Below are 16600 nucleotides of genomic sequence, written 5' to 3' on the forward strand. Positions count from 1 at the left end.
CAAATGTTTACAGTTCTCACAGACCAGACATTTATAGGTTCTTTGTAGGAGGAACTAATAAAAAAAAGGTAATTTAAAATTGTTTTGCAGCATTTTCCTCTATCAGAGCATATTTAGAATTCTTGCTTAATTTAGAACATAAACAACAGTTCTACTGATTGCAGCTGGTGGATTAAAAGCGTGTCATGTGGTGCTATAATAAGTTTTCATTATGTACTGGCAATCAAATTATCAAATTATGCACAAATTATCATTATTGTTTGACTTCTATCGAAAGACAGGCTGACAATTACAAAAACACAGACTTGGATTTGGTGTCTTGCAAAACTATTCATACCCTTTGAACTTTTCCACATTTTGTCACAAAATTGAATGCATATTATTGGGATTTTCTGTCATCAGCTAGAGTCTAACTCATGAATGTGCTTTGATGTAAATCCTTCCATTGTAACTCTGGCTGTATGTTTAGGATTGTTATCCTGGAAGGTGAATCTCCGCCTCAGTCTGGTTTCCTTTACTTCTTCATCATCTTCCTAATTCCTCCACTCTGACCAGTGTCCTTTTCCTTGCTGACAAAAAACATTTTCAAGGCGTGACCATCAAGTTTCACCATTAGGTATTATTTTGAACGTGATGTTAGGTGTTAAATTTACTGTCAAACTTAGCGTTTTGTCTTTAGGCTAGAAGATACAGTTATGGTTACATCCTTCTTTAACAGGTGAGCTGTGTCCTCTGCATGGTTACTGGCAAACTAAAAATGGGACCTATTACGTCTTCTTACCAGGATTTCAAAAGATTTGAAGAGTGCCCAACTAATAGTTGTCACGTCGACTGTTTTTCCTACCAGCGCTGTAGATCTCTCCAGCTCCTCCAGAGTGAACATGGGCTTCTTGGCTGTTTCTTTAGCTCTTTCTCAACAAACTTTCTGGTAGGATTATGGCGTCTTTTTGCCATTTTTATGTGTTTTGTGAATATTTCTATTTTCAGATGATGGACTGAAAAGTGAGATATTTTAAGCATGAAACAGAACCCTGTTTTAAACTTCTCCACCACTTTTTCCTTTAAGTCTGGTACGTTCCTTGGTCTTCATTATGCTGTTGACCTATGAAGCCTTCAGACAACAGCTGCATTTATACACGCACAAAGGTGAACTATTTATTTTAGAGGTGTCAGCATAAATGAGACTGAATTTAAATGCACGCTACCCTTTGTAACCCTACTGTTGCTCTATCGCATTAAATCTCAGCCAAAGTTTGTGGTTGTGTTATGACAAAATGTGAAAAAGTATGATTGGTATAAGGACTTTTACAAAGCACTGTACAAACCCGCAGAGGTATGCTGTGTAATGCTACGTGCAACTTGATCAAACAATGGGTGACAATTCACAGATCGAGGACACTGTTGAACAAACATTCTCAAAGTTCTACATCTGCACGCTCTCACATGTGAGAAAGTACGTGGCACATTTAATGATTAGTCAAAGTCTTCTATCTAAAAAACATGCAACTACAGAGGATTACGCATAGGATGGGAGAGGTAGGTAATCATTGATTAACACATGAGAGTTCAACGTCTTTGTAGCAATACAAAAATGTAGTTCCTAAAGTGCTGTCCAAGGTTGAAAGGACAAATAATCAGGAGACCCTAAAAGTCACAGAGCAGGATGCTACACACAATAACTAAAGTTCTGCTGCTGGTTTTATACCAGGCTTCTGTTACAAAGCATCCCACAAATTACTACAGTAACAATGGCCGGAAGCAGCAGGTAAAATAGGTAGTTCTTTGCATGAGATTGAAACATTTTACATTGAAAACAGTCGCTTCTGTTGCAATTACGGAAATGCTGTGACAGTTACCTGGCGCCGATGATGTCTTTCTTCGCAAGATCAATTCCTGCAATGACTTTAACCCGTAGCACTCGCGTTTCATGCTGCAAAACAAGAAGAAGGCAGAGATCCTTCATTTGATCTTCAGAAGAAATTGTCTCATAACTTTATAACAAACCCATGTCAGGCTTTAATCTGCCAGATGTGCTAACCTGACTCCATGTCATAATTAGCAGCAGAGGACGAAGGGGTTTGATGATAGAATTAAAGCAGCAGCTACACCCAAAAACTGGCACCTATATTTAGTATTATGAAGTAATAGCTACTCTACGAGTCTGTGAATTCATTCCTTTCCTAGAGAAAATCAAACATAAATCAAATATATTCTAGGTTTTCTTAAACCGCCTGTTCACCAGTGCTAAAGGAGAGGAGATAGTGGGAGTCCAGGGTGGCTTAGGGGTTTGTATGGACTTGTTTTGAAGTGTTTACTTCTACGCTACAACTAATGCAATGTCTTGTGCAATGTATGGGATTGCATGGAAGAGCTTGTCATCAGCTCAGTTTTGATAAAAGAAGCAGAGAACATTGAATAAGTGGTAGACAACATGGCAATAAGAGGATTGTTTTAACAGTACACTCTTACCCAAGCAAATAAATAGCCATTTAAGAAAAACTAACATATATAACAGAACATTCCTGAAGAGTTTAACCAGTGTGTGCAGTTGTGCTAGCTTGTGTCATGTACAATTGGCCTTCAATTTACCCAGAACCACATTGACATGGATTTAATTTAAAACAAACACCACCAATCAGGTTAGCTTTATGAAGCTAAAGGAAAAGAAGAAAAAATAAAAACTGATGTGATTGTGCAAGAGCATAGAAAAGCAATGGATATAATGTTAGGTGGAGGTGATATTATCAAGTTATTGCATTGTCAGCAACAACAAATCCATAACATCGGTAAAAATCGATTATTAAAAGTGTTGGCAACAAATTTCATTATCGATTCATTGTGTTGCTCGATTTAAACGTCACACGCCATGTCGTGGAGCCATTTACGTCACGTGCAGAGCTTTGTCACTGCAGGCTGACCAAACGTTACTTAATTTCAAAGGAAATTCAGTAAATTCTACAAATGACTGATGCAGAGAAAACGGCACAACCCAAGTCCTAAAACATATGGGAGTACTATACAAAACAAAAAAATGTGTAACACGCAAGCTCTGCATAAGTGTTCTGACATGGCATGGCACTGATATATATATATATATATATATATATATATATATATGTGTGTGTGTGTGTGTGTGTGTGTGTGTGTGTATGTGGCCAGAAGAAGTGTGGCCAGAAATAAATCCTGAATGATCATGATCAGCGATCATTTAAACGTTTGGTGAAGTCAAATCAAAGAAAAACAACAGTAGAACTCCGGGCTATGTTTAATAGTGAAAGTAAGAGCATTTCCACACACACAATTTGAAGGGAATTCAAGGGATTGGAACTGAACAGCTGTGTAGCCTTAAGAAAACCACTAATCAGTGAGGCTGGGAGCATAAAGATTGGACTCTGGAGCAATGGAAGAAGGTCATATGGTCTGATGAGTCCAGATTTACCCTGTTCCAGAGTGATGGGGGCATCAGGGTAAGAAGAGAGGCAGATGAAGTGATGCACCCATCATGCCTAGTGCCTACTATACAAGCCTGTGGGGGCAGTGCTATGATCTGGGGTTGCTGCAGGTGGTCAGGTCTGGGTTCAGCAACAGTATGTGTTCAAAGAATGAGGTCAGCTGACTACCTGAATATACTGAATGACCAGGTTATTCCACCAATGGAGTTTTTCTTCCCTGACGGCACAGGCAGACTCTACCATCATCAATGCAAGATCTTGGTGAAAAATGAATGCAAGACCGGGTGAAAATAAATCTTGTGACATTGCAGAAGCTTATTGAAACAATGCCACAGCGAATGCGTGCCGTAATCAAAGCTAAAGGTGGTCCAACAAAATATTAGTGTGTGACCTTTTTTTTATGTGGTGACTTTTTTTTTTTGGCCAGGCAGTGATTGTGATTGTGTGTGTGTGTATATATATATATATATATATATATATATATATATATATATATATATATATATAATATATATATATATATATATATATATATATATATATATTATATAAACATGTTTATTAATTTTTTATTATTTATTATTATTGTAACAGAACACTCAGGCAGCAACCTGTTTTTTGTGTGCTCAAGGTAATACTCAAGGTGTAAACTGTTTGTTACAACAGCTGTTTTAAATTTGTGGCACCCATATTGGATTTTAAGATTGGGTTTGATAAGAAGTCTCCATCAATTCCTCTTTGACATTCTGACATCAGGGGGCCTTCCTGTTTATTTTTCCAGCTTGGAATCTGGAGATGTTTATCTCAAACGTGGAACAAAAACTAATTGATGTTTTTTGTGGCAAAACACAAAAAACTGTATTGTCCAATTCCTGCTGTCACACTGTTTTAAAATGTCTTTATAGTATCGTGGTATTTTGAAAACTTAGTATTTTGAAAGGTGGTACTTATAAAGTTGGAGAGATACCGTTCTAACTGACCTTGGCCTGAACGATCTAGGGAAATCATGCAACTGCAGTTTTACTTTTGAATGCTGCCATAACGATATCAGCTGAAGTAAAACCATTCTTATTGTGTACATTTTAGCACATCCTCGAGTCTCAGGAAAACACCCTAAGACATCAGATTAAACTGCTTCAGAAGTCTGACTAAAGGGTTTTAGAAAAAAAAGCCATAAGAAAACAAAAGTCTTTAGAAAAAAAAGGTCTCAGTAAAAAATTCTCAGACACCTGTGCCTCAGACAGAAAAGCCTGCTGCAAGTGACGCAAATATGTCATCAACATGCGACAGTGGCAGAACGTATGTTTAATGATGTCACCAAAAAAAACTGTTCGGGTTCGTAACAACAACACGGTGAGTTTAAGTTGCTCTCCCTTTTCTCTGTTCTTTTACTACAGTTGTGTTATATTAAGTTGCGTTTAGGTTGTGAAATTTACATCGCAGAAAATAATAGAAGCAAAGCTAATTTTGTATGACGGTACCATGTTTCTGAGACCTTATTTCCTGATGACTTTTTTGCCTGATGACTTTTTTTCTGAGACACTTTAGTCAGAAGTCTGAGTCCTGAAACCTGAGGATGTCCTAAAATGTACACCGTAACATTCTTTCCTCACTCCTTTCCCTGGAATCTGCCAATAAGATGCATCCATCTTTCTCTGTAACCTTTAGCATTTTGGCCTCTATCGTCTGTCAGGTTTGAACATCTACAGGGCTGAGGGTCCAAACAACAGACTGAACATAACAGGTATGCAAAATCTGAATTCAACAGTCAAAATAATATTGCATTCTAAACAGCCTTTTGCCATTTTAATATTCCGAAAACTGATATTGCGGTGATGAGTAACAAACATCATGTAATATCAAGATTTAAAAAACAGCCAAAACAAATGTCTCTGATACTGCTCCTACAGTCCAAACTCTTGACAATGAGATGCCAGAGAAAGTGCCAGAGTAACTGCAGTTTTCTTTAGCTGTATGGAGCATAAAGTACGGCAGCGCTGGTGATCCCTCACCTGTTGCTATGCCCTAGTAGATATTATATTTCAAGCATCCATTTACAGCACTAATGTTTATTAAAAAATACAATCATTTCAGAAAATCCTTTATATTATTAAATGTCACACCCAAAATGATAAAGCCATGTATTTAGGTCAAGAATAGGGCTGCACAGTTTCCAGGAAACATGCAAATGCAATATTGTGGTGACAGTGTTGATTATGTTTAACCGACATTTTCACCACTGTTTTCTTTCCTCTCCTTCATCACAATGCCTCCACCCCTCTTTGCAGCGTTTCGCATCTCAGGCGCTAAAAATATACACCCAGCATGGGCATCGAGGGAAGTGAAAAGTCGTTCCAATAGGCCAAATGTGTTGGCATATATAACTGGCAAGCATGGCAGCTGTACATGACAGCATAATATGCAACCAAATAATGCATTTAAGCAGTCCTTTGTGACAGCAGTATTGCCCGGATTGATATGGCCCTAACAACTTTGATTTGATATGTTGAGCAGCTTTAGTCAAGAACACAAAGAGAAACTAAGAGGATTAATAATCAAAGTCACTATTATCTAAAATAAACCCGTACTAAGAGAAGAAGCCTTTATCTATTTATTCCAGAACTGTCACTAAGCGGGTCTACTCAAATGATTTGACAATAGTGATGAATAGTTTAGCAATACACTTAGACTAGTAGTTAATGTAACTCTTGGAGTTAAGTCTCCTTTTTGACGATTGCCGAGTTTGATTTTGGTGTTTGTTTTTAATGAGGCTTTCGCTGTAGGCAGTGATAAACACAGCCAGAAACATGGCGAACAACTTTGAAATACTTTTTTATTGCTACTTTTATCAAGACAGCAACAACTGCCATAAAATATTGTGATACATTTTGAAGTCTATTATCACCCATCTGTTTTTGACACATACAGACACATTATGTTCCTGAATGTTGCCTGAACGTCCTGCAATGAACAAATCCAACAATTAACATTTTGAGAACTCTTACTAAGCTACAATTATTCTGGCTCATTGATGAGGATGATGGCAAAACAAATAAATAAATAAATCGTAATACTCCTTACTTCTTTTAAGTGCATTAGAAATGTCAGACAGGTAATATGACAGCTGCTCCATGAGAACATGATGTAGTGATGCTCTTTGGCTGGACTCGTGACTGATGCAGCTATGTATAATCACAACATGCGCAGACCATCTATAATTACCACTGTGTATTTATGTGGGTTTTAAGCTAAAGCCAACACGGAGTGACCTTATATAATCATACATGCCTCTATTTCACTCTCAGCGGTCAACTCACCGTCAAACAGCTTTGATTACTACCTGGCAGGGTGTGTTTAGGACTCACTGAAAGGTTTAACCCTTCATGCTAAACATAAAAACGGAAGATAAACTGATTTATCTTCTACATCTAGTGTGATGGAGTATGCTTTAATGCTGCAAAGTGGACACTTTCAATTTAAAACTTTAGTACACCTTGATTTGTTGGGTCTCGGTTGATATATTTAAATTAAATAAATGTAGGTGGACAAAAAGACACAGAGACAGGGAGCAGGGATTGGCAGCTACCTGAACATCACAGCGGAATGTTGCCATGGGTAAGGGCTGGTTAGCTCCACTTACGGCTAATCGTTAGCCATCTCTGCTCTCAGTCCTTCATAACACCTAACGACTTCGCTCTGCATTTCAATAACACCTTAATTACAATTCAAGCTTACCTCGTCCTCTGAAAGTCCATATATAGGTTCGTAATTCGTTGCCATATAGCCCGCGGTTACCTACACAAACAAGCCGCTTTGAAAAGCTAGCTGGCTAGCCTTTAACAATAAAGTCCCACTTTCCTCTCTCTGCCGTGCGGTGGTGGTAAAGTCCACGGCGATATCTAATCCTCGGCACGGATCGGGGGTGGATTCACGGCCGGATAACGTAATCCGCGCCAGGGTGGTTCTTACGAGACACAATTTAGAATGACGGGAAAAAAATATATGTACATATATCTTATATGTTTTCGATTGATACGGACGGCTTTTCTCAACTCTCAGCTTAAAGGGCTAAATCTTGTGACAGTTCACTTCTTTTTGACAGTTCAGCCAATCGCTGGCTGACTTGAGGTGATCGCTTCAATAATCAACCAATAAGAATTTCCCAATGAATCCCTGCCCATCCAATAAAAAAGGGCGTGAACTGGAGGCTGCCGTCTGAGCCCATTTTCTAATCTCATGTGTTATATTATATGAGATTTAGTAAATTACATTCAAAAAATGAGCCATGAACTCAATGTTAATGACCAAAAGAAACCAGTATGAGATATTTTCGTGTGAAAATGTTAATAACGTTGGACTTATATTTATTCTGTATTTTAAAATATGCAGAAAAGTGACTTCATCTGTAAACTGCCGTTTCAAATCCTTTTTTTTTTTCTTTCTTCTGAATCTGTTTTTTTTTTCTACCTAAATGATTTATTTATTTATATTTTCTGAAATATATGTGGTTACATACCAAAATATGGAATTTTGAAAAATAAAAATGAAAACAAACAAAGCTGTCATGGAGTGACATTTTGGACTTTGTTGTATGGGTACTTGTGATGGTTTATTTTGTCATTTAGATTCTCCTTATGGCTCTTTGTTTATTTCTTAGGTTATTGTTTCTATGTTCTCCTCTAGTTTCGTTGTTTACTTTAGTTCATAGTTATTCTAGTTCTTTATTTCCTCCTCTGATTTATTCTCTTGCTTTGTTTGTGTTTTCTGTTTGTTTAGTCCTTTCACTCTTTTTCAGCCTTTGTATTTGTTTCACCTGTTCCTTCTGCTTCCCTGCCTCCTTGTCGCACCTGTTCTCAGTTTCCTTGATTACCTGCCTTTGTTATTCTCACAGTATATTAGTTGGTTTTGTGTCTTTGTTGAGTGCTGTTTCCTTGTGTTCATCACTACCCCTTTCCCTACCATGACTATGTTTTGTTTATGCTTCGCTTATGCTACGTTTTGCCAAGTTACCTGCAGTGTTTTGTTACGTTTTTGACCCTTTGAGAAATAAACTAAGATGCGACTGCCAAGCTCTTGTCTGCACTTTGGTCCGACCCAAGATCCTTCTTTGACAAAAGCAGCTGCTGAAAAGGCAAACAACATGTTTCACATTGTCATTAATGATAGAAGAAAACAAATGTATGGTCAATACTGGTCTTTAGCATGCAGCTGAACATAAGACAAGGAGAAAATTCCATAGTAATGACTTTAGAAAAGTAATTGCTGCTGTGAGTCAGTCAGGGAAGTTGATTATTATGCCATTTCAATCAGAATCAGAATCAGAATCAGAAAAGCTTTATTGCCAAGTACGTTTTTGGACATACAAGGAATTTGTTTTGGCGTAGTCGGTGCAATACAGTACAAATTAAACAGTACAAACATATCTACAATATAATATAAATATAAGTGCACAGTTTTAAGTGAGTGAGAGTAAATATAGAGCAGTATAAGATGCAAGAGCAATACAACAGTGCAGGTGATCATTGTGCAAGTAAAGCAGTGCAAGTAAGCAGGAGTCCAAGCTGAGCGTTAATGTAACGCATAGAGTTACAGGTTACAAGTGTCCTGTCAGCAAAAAAAGGGGGGGTGTGGGGGAAAGGGGGAATGTCAGGGTGGTTTCCGGGCTTTGTTAACCAGGCTGGTGGCAGATGGGAAAAAACTGTTCTTGTGGCGTGAGGTTTTGGTCCGGATGGACCGCAGCCTCCTGCCAGAGGGGAGAGTCTCAAAGAGTCTGTGACCGGGGTGGGAGGGATCAGCCAGAATCTTCCCTGCCCGCTTCAGGGTCCTGGAGGTGTACAGTTCCTGGAGTGACAGTAGACTGCAGCCAATCACCTTCTCAGCAGACCGAATGACACGCTGCAGCCTGCCCTTATCCTTGGCTGTAGCAGCGGCGTACCAGATGGTGATGGAGGAGGTGAGGATGGACTCAATGATGGCTGTGTAGAAGTGCACCATCATAGTCTTTGGCAGGTTGAATTTCTTCAGCTGCCGCAGGAAGAACATCCTCTGCTGGGCTTTCTTGATGAGGGAGCTGATGTTTGGCTCCCACTTGAGATCCTGGGAGATGATGGTTCCCAGGAAGCGGAAAGATTCCACAGTGTCAATTGTGGAGTCACAGAGGGTGATGGGGGCAGGTGGGGCTGGGTTCTGCCTGAAGTTCACAACCATCTCCACTGTCTTTAGAGCGTTGAGCTCAAGGCTGTTCTGGCTGCACCAGTCCAACAGATGGTCCACTTCCCATCTGTACGCGGACTCGTCACCATCAGAGATGAGTCCGATCAGGGTGGTGTCGTCCGCAAACTTCAGAAGCTTGACAGACTGGTGACTGGAGGTGCAGCTGTTGGTGTACAGGGAGAAGAGCAGAGGAGAGAGAACACAGCCTTGGGGGGAACCGGTGCTGATGGTCAGGGAGTCAGAGACGTGCTTCCCCAGCCTCACGCGCTGCTTCCTGTCAGACAGGAAGTCAGTGATCCACCTGCAGGTGGAGTCGGGCACACTCAGCTGGGAGAGCTTCTCCTGGAGCAGAGCTGGGACGATGGTGTTGAAGGCAGAGCTGAAATCCACAAACAGGATCCTGGCATAGGTTCCTGTGGAGTCCAGGTGCCGGAGGATGAAGTGAAGGGCTAGGTTGACTGCATCATCTACAGACCTGTTGGCTCTGTAGGCAAACTGCAGGGGGTCCAGGAGGGGGTCGGTGATGTCTTTTAGGTGTGAGAGCACAAGGCGCTCAAAGGACTTCATCACCACAGAGGTCAGGGCGACGGGTCTGAAGTCATTAAGCCCTGTGGTCCTTGGCTTCTTGGGAACAGGGACGATGGTGGAGGACTTGAAGCAGGCTGGCACATGACATGTCTCCAGTGAGGTGTTAAAAATGTCTGTGAAGACTGGAGACAGCTGATCAGCGCAGTGCTTCAGGCTGGCTGGTGAGACAGAATCCGGACCAGCAGCTTTCCGGGGGTTCTGTCTCCTGAAGAGTTTGTTGACGTCCCTCTCCTGGATGGAAAGAGCCGTCCTCGGCGTGGGTAGGGGGCTGGTGGGGGTTGGAGGTGCCAAGGCCCCTCTTGAGGTTGGGGAGGTGGGGGTGGTGGATTGTGGCTGCAGCTGTTGGGGGGCGTCGTGGGAGATGGTTGCAGGACTGTCCCTTTGTCTTTCAAAGCGGCAGTAGAACTCGTTCAGGTCGTTGGCGAGGCGTCGGTCGTTGATGGAGTGGGGGGCTTTCGGCTTGTAGTTGGTGATTTGCTTGAGCCCTTTCCAGACAGACGCAGAGTCGTTGGCTGAGAACTGGATTTGGAGCTTCTCAGAGTACAGTCGTTTGGCCTCTTTCACTGCCTTGCCAAACTTGTACTTAGCCTCTCTGTATATGTCTTTGTCCCCACTCCTGAAGGCCTCTTCCTTATCCAGTCTTAACCTTCTGAGTTTAGCTGTGAACCAGGGTTTATCGTTGTTGTAACTCACCCTGGTGCATGATGGTACACAGCTGTCCTCACAGAAGCTGATGTAGGAAGTCACAGCCTCTGTGTACTCGTCCAGACTGTTGGTAGTAGTCCTGAACACATCCCAGTCTGTACAGCCTAAACACGCCTGGAGATTCTCCACAGCCTCACTGCTCCACTTCCTTGTCGTCCTCACAACAGGTTTGCAGAGCTTTAGTTTCTGCCTGTATGCAGGAATCAGGTGGACCATGATGTGGTCGGATTGGCCCAGTGCAGCACGTGGGACGGCGTGATAAGCGTCTCTGATGGTGGTGTAACAGTGATCCAGAATGTTGTCCTCTCTGGTCGGACATTTTATAAACTGTCTGTATTTGGGAAGTTCGTGGGTCAGATTACCTTTGTTAAAGTCACCAGCGACGATTACTAAGGAGTCCGGGTTGGTCCGCTCCACACTCAGTACCTGGTCGGCGAGCATGCGCTGTGCGACCTGCACGTTAGCATGCGGTGGGATGTAAACACCGACCAGGATGAACGAAGCGAACTCACGGGGGGAATAGAAAGGCTTACAGTTTATGATGAAGGATTCCAGGTCTGGAGAACAGTGCTGTTGAATCACTGTCACGTCGTTGCACCAACCACTGTTGAGGTAAAAACAGATTCCTCCACCTTTCGCTTTGCCGGAGAGTTCCGTGTCTCTGTCCGCTCTGTAGAGCTGGAATCCTGCCAGCTGCAGCGCGGAGTCCGGTATTAATCCACACAGCCACGTCTCCGTGAAGCACAAAACTGCCGATGAATAAAAGTCCCTGTTTTTCCCCAACAACAGTTGTAGTTCCTCCATTTTGTTGGGAAGTGAGCGCACGTTAGAGAGAAATATTCCAGGTAACGGTGTTCGTAGTCCACGCTGGCGAAGACGTACCAGCACCCCAGCCCGTTTCCCTCTCTTCCGGCGTTTCACCGCGTGAACAAAGGTGAGCGCACCTTTGACCAGAATGTCCAAATATTCCAGAGCAGTAGGTAGAAATGTTGGAAATAACTCCTCTGGTGTAGTAGCCCTGATGTTCATGAGTTCTTCTCTGGTGAGAGAGCTCCGGGTACCATCACAGAAGACCGTTTTAAAGCAAAAAACAAAACAAAACAATGCGCACCAACACGCCGAGGCGACCATCTGCGGCGCCATCTTGTTGTCAAGCAACTTGAAGTCCACTGTCAGTCTTCCCAGTTGTTGTCTCTACAAATGAACCCAAACGTCCAACCACACAATGCTCAGAAAAAGGGTGAAAAAAGAAACCCAAGACTCTACAGACTTTAATTGGGATATTATATATTAATGCTCATGACATTAGAATTGAAAAAATAAACTGAACAATATGGCTTGTTTTGAATGGTTGCAAGGAGAAAACTTTTTTCTTTTTAAAAGAACATGGCAGCTGTATAAAGGACAAGATTTCAGGAACAATTTCCTTTGGACAGATGAGCTCAAAGTTGTCTGACTGTAATGCACAGTACCATGTTCAGCAAAATCCAAACTGAAAATCAGCATATAATGTCAACTGCCAAGCACCTTGGAGGAGGATGGATGATTTGGGCTTCTTTTGCAGCCTGAGCACCTTGCAGTCATAGAGTCAGAATTGAACTTGTCTGTAAATGTTCTAGAATTGATTGTGAGGTCATTTGTTTGACTGTGGAGGGTTGGCCCAAACTAGTGTGAAAGCAATTAGGCAAAGCTGCATTACAAAAAGTTGGCCAACATTTCTCCATATTGATAGAGACTAATAAAGTCATACAGAAAATGATGCAATAGATTAGATTAGTCTAGATAAATACCTGATTTCTTTTAATAAGCAATTGACCAAAGGTGATGCACCACCAGTGTGGCGGTCACAGTCAGGTTACAGTCAGCAGGGAATTAAGTCACCTCCTGATGAGCATCAGATATATATGATTAATATTCTTTTGACAATGTTTTATTATTTTTTGATAGATATCTGTCAGTTTTCTGATCAGGAGCAAACTTCATGGATGAATGAACATCATTTTAGCAGGGTTATGGATACTTTTGGACTTAACTGTATCTCTAGGACTGAGTATTGGGACTGACAGAAAATGACTGATAGTCTGAAGAAAAATTGCCAAAACAATTGCAAGAATGCCTGACGTCTTGGAGAGAAATAAGTATTTCATGGTGCTTAGAAATTAACCCATTTGTTCTTAATGTATTTTCTTTATTTTTATCTATTTTATCTTGTTATTTTATCTTCTAGAATTGCGCCGCTCAAGGTGGCAGCAGGTTGGAGTAGCTCTGTTACTTTTGATTCTGATTTTTTCTTTTTTAGGAACTATTCCTCTTGTGGTGGATACAGTTGATTATTTTTTTTTTTTTTTGGACAACTGTCCTCTCCGGTGTCAGATGCTGTGCAGCTTGGAGGATTTTTCCTAATACTTCTATTTTTGGACATTTGTTATGATGCATTGCCATGGCAACGGGGTTGTTTCTTATAACCGGGAGCAGCTGATTTATATCTCAAAAGCTCAAATAATACTTCAACTACAACCCCAGATCTCTGATGAGTTGAAAAGGAGATGCTGTGGATGCACAGCAGGAGCTAAGAGAAGAGAGAGAAGGAGGAAGTTCAAACCATCTCTTCCGTCGATTATGATGGGCAATGTGAGATCGTTGGGAAACAAGTTGGATGAACTCCAAGCCCTACAAAGGACCCAGCCAGAGTACTGGGCATGCAGTATTATGTGTTTTATTGAGACATGGCTGCAGGATCATATCCCCAACTCCAGCGTCTCTGTGCCGGGCTTTTTAACCATACGAGCAGACAGAGATTTAAAGAGGAGCGGCAAATGTAAAGGAGGTGGACTGGCAGTATTTGTGAACAACAGATGGTGTAATCCAGGACATGTAACTGTGAAGTGTCATCTCTGCAGTCCAGATATTGAACTGTTGGCAGTAAGTTTTCATCCATATTATTTACCCAGAGAGTTCACCAGTGTTATTTTGGCAACAGTTTACGTTCCACCTTCCGCTGTTGCCGACACTGCATGTGATGCTATCAGCTCAGTTGTTGCTAAGCTACAGACACAAAACCCCAGTGCTTTTGTGGCAATTTCTGGTGATTTTAACCATGCCTCCCTCTCTGCTACACTTCCAACATTTCAACAGTTTGTCAGCAGCTCTACCAGAGAAAACAAAACATTGGATTTGTTTTATGCAAATGTCAAGGACTCATACATCTCTACAGCAAGACCTCCTCTAGGCAAATCAGATCACAATCTTGTTTTTCTCTGCTCGAAATATAAGCCCCTTGTTCAGAGGCAACCTGTAATAAAGAGGACTGTGAGAAAACTGTCACAGGAAGCTGAAGAAGCTCTGCAAGGTTGCTTTGAGGCTACAGACTGGGATGCACTGTGCCAGCCACATGGAGAGGACATCAATGCCATGACTGAGTGTGTAACCAACTATATAAACTTCTGTGTGGATAACATCATCCCCTCCAGAACTGTGAGATGCTTCCCCAATAACAAACCTTGGATCACCAGTGATCTGAAGGACCTGCTTAACAAGAAAAAAAAGAGCCTTCAGAGAGGGAGACAGAGAATTATTGAGGAGTTTACAGAAGCAACTTAAAGTCAAGATAAGAGACAGCAAGGAGGTGTACAAGAAGAAGCTGGAGAGCAAGCTCCAGTAAAACAATATCAGAGATGTGTGGACAGGGATGAAGAAGATCACAGGCTTCAAGCAGAAAGAAGATCAGACCAATGAAGGTCTGGAAGGAGCCAATGAACTAAACACATTCTTCAATAGGTTCAGTTCAGAAACAAGCTTTGCATCCTCCTCTCCTGCTCACAGCCAAACAGACATTCCACCCTCCTTTGACCCACAGGACCCACAGCTGTCCTGTAACACCAAAAAATTTTTATCTTCCACCTCAGCCCTAGACCCTTCTGCTTCTACATGTTTGCCTTCAACCATATCAGAAGATGCTAATGCTTCCTTTGCTTCCCCCTTCCACCTGTGTGTCTCAAGAAGTCAAGTGAAGGTGCAACTGGAGAGACTGAATCGGAATAAGGCTGCAGGTCCAGATCATGTCAGCCCTAGAGTCCTGAAGGGCTGTGCAGAGTGGGATTCTGCAGCACCTCTTCAACCTTAGCCTGGCCCAGAAGAAGGTTCTGGTGTTGTGGAAGACCTACTGTCTTGTTCCGGTACCAAAGAAAACTCACCCATCAGTCCTCAATGACTATAGACCTGTTGCCCTGACATCCCACATCATGAAGGTCCTAGAGAGACTCCTGTTGGCCCACCTGAGTAAGTAAGTAAGTAAGTAAAAGTTTATTTATACAGCGCCTTTCACAGACATTAAATGTCACAAGGTGCTTTACAGAAGTGCACAATTATACATTAAGATAAAACAATAAAGGCACAAAAAATGTGATAAAATCCATCACTATGAGGGTAGTGGTAAATATAATAGTCACAAGCCTATAGTAGCATAACTACATCCAACGCACTGGAACTGTTAAAAAGATTTGCAAAAGAGATAGGTTTTAAGTTTGCTCTTAAAAACTTCCACAGAATCAAGAGAACGTAACGAGAGCGGGAGATCGTTCCAAAGCTTTGGCGCAACGGCCTGGAAGGAACGATCTCCTCTAGTCTTAAAACGGGTGTAATGGACCTTAAGAAGATTCTGATCCAATGACCTTAGCCTTCGAGAAGGGATATACGGACACCACAGGGCTCTAATGTATCGGGGAGCCTGACCATGGAGAGCTCTAAAAGTCAGAACCAGGATTTTGAAATTAAAGCGAAAAACCACTGGAAGCCAATGGAGAGATTTTAAAATTGGGGTAATATGAGCCCTTCTGTTGGTGCGAGTCAGCACCCTAGCCGCCACATTTTGGACCTGCTGCAGACGAGACAGCTCCTTTTTGTTAAGACAAGAAAAAAGGCTATTACAATAGTCTAAACGAGAAGACACAAAAGCATGACTGATCAGCTCAAGATTATCTTTGGAAACAAATCTTCTTAGTTTCGAAATATTCCTGAGCTGGAAAAAACAGTTCTTAGTGAGCTGATTTGAATGATGCTCAAGTGACAACTCTCTATCAAAAATCACAACCAGATTTCTTAGGCTTGGTTTAGCAGACGAGCATCTGAGTAAGCAAACAGTAAACCATCAGGACCCCCTTCAGTTTGCTTATCGCTTTGGAGTTGGAGTTGAAGATGCCATCTTACACCTGCTTCAACAAACCCACTGTCATCTGGACAAAGCCAGCAGCACTGTGAGGATCATGTTCTTTGATTTCTCCAGTGCATTTAATACAATTCAACCTGATTTGCTTTGTCAGAAACTCCAGAAGACTCAGGTGGAGGCCTCAACAATCTCCTGGATCAAAGACTACCTGACAAACAGACCACAGTTTGTGAGACTGAAGGGTTGTGAGTGTAACCAGGTAGTCAGCAGCACAAGAGCACCACAGGGGACTGTACTCTCACCATTCCTTTTCACTCTGTACACCTCAGACTTCCAGTACAAGACAGACTCCTGTCATCTGCAGAAATACTCAGATGATTCTGCAGTCATGGGGTGGATCAGATATGGACAAGAAGCTGAGTACAGGAAGGTGGTGGACCGCTTTGTGGCATGGTGTGGAAACAATCATCTCATTTTC

The 16600-nt window shown here is 41.7% G+C and overlaps 1 protein-coding gene across 3 annotated transcripts in view; it reads right to left on the reverse strand.

Moving 5' to 3' along the window:
• nedd4l (NEDD4 like E3 ubiquitin protein ligase) overlaps positions 1-7527 on the reverse strand; it is a 55246-nt gene extending 47719 nt beyond the window's left edge. For all 3 annotated transcript variants that reach the window (XM_047372335.1, XM_047372333.1, XM_047372332.1), the window contains exons 1-2: positions 7188-7527; positions 1857-1930 (exon numbers count right to left, since the gene is read on the reverse strand). In XM_047372335.1, coding sequence (XP_047228291.1) covers positions 1857-1930; positions 7188-7232 — 119 coding nt within the window. In that variant the 5' untranslated portion in view covers positions 7233-7527. The remainder of the gene's footprint in view (positions 1-1856; positions 1931-7187) is intronic.
• Positions 7528-16600: the final 9073 nt, after the last annotated feature.

This window comes from Girardinichthys multiradiatus, chromosome 8 (assembly GCF_021462225.1).
Source record: "Girardinichthys multiradiatus isolate DD_20200921_A chromosome 8, DD_fGirMul_XY1, whole genome shotgun sequence".
NCBI classification, from domain to species: domain Eukaryota; kingdom Metazoa; phylum Chordata; class Actinopteri; order Cyprinodontiformes; family Goodeidae; genus Girardinichthys; species Girardinichthys multiradiatus.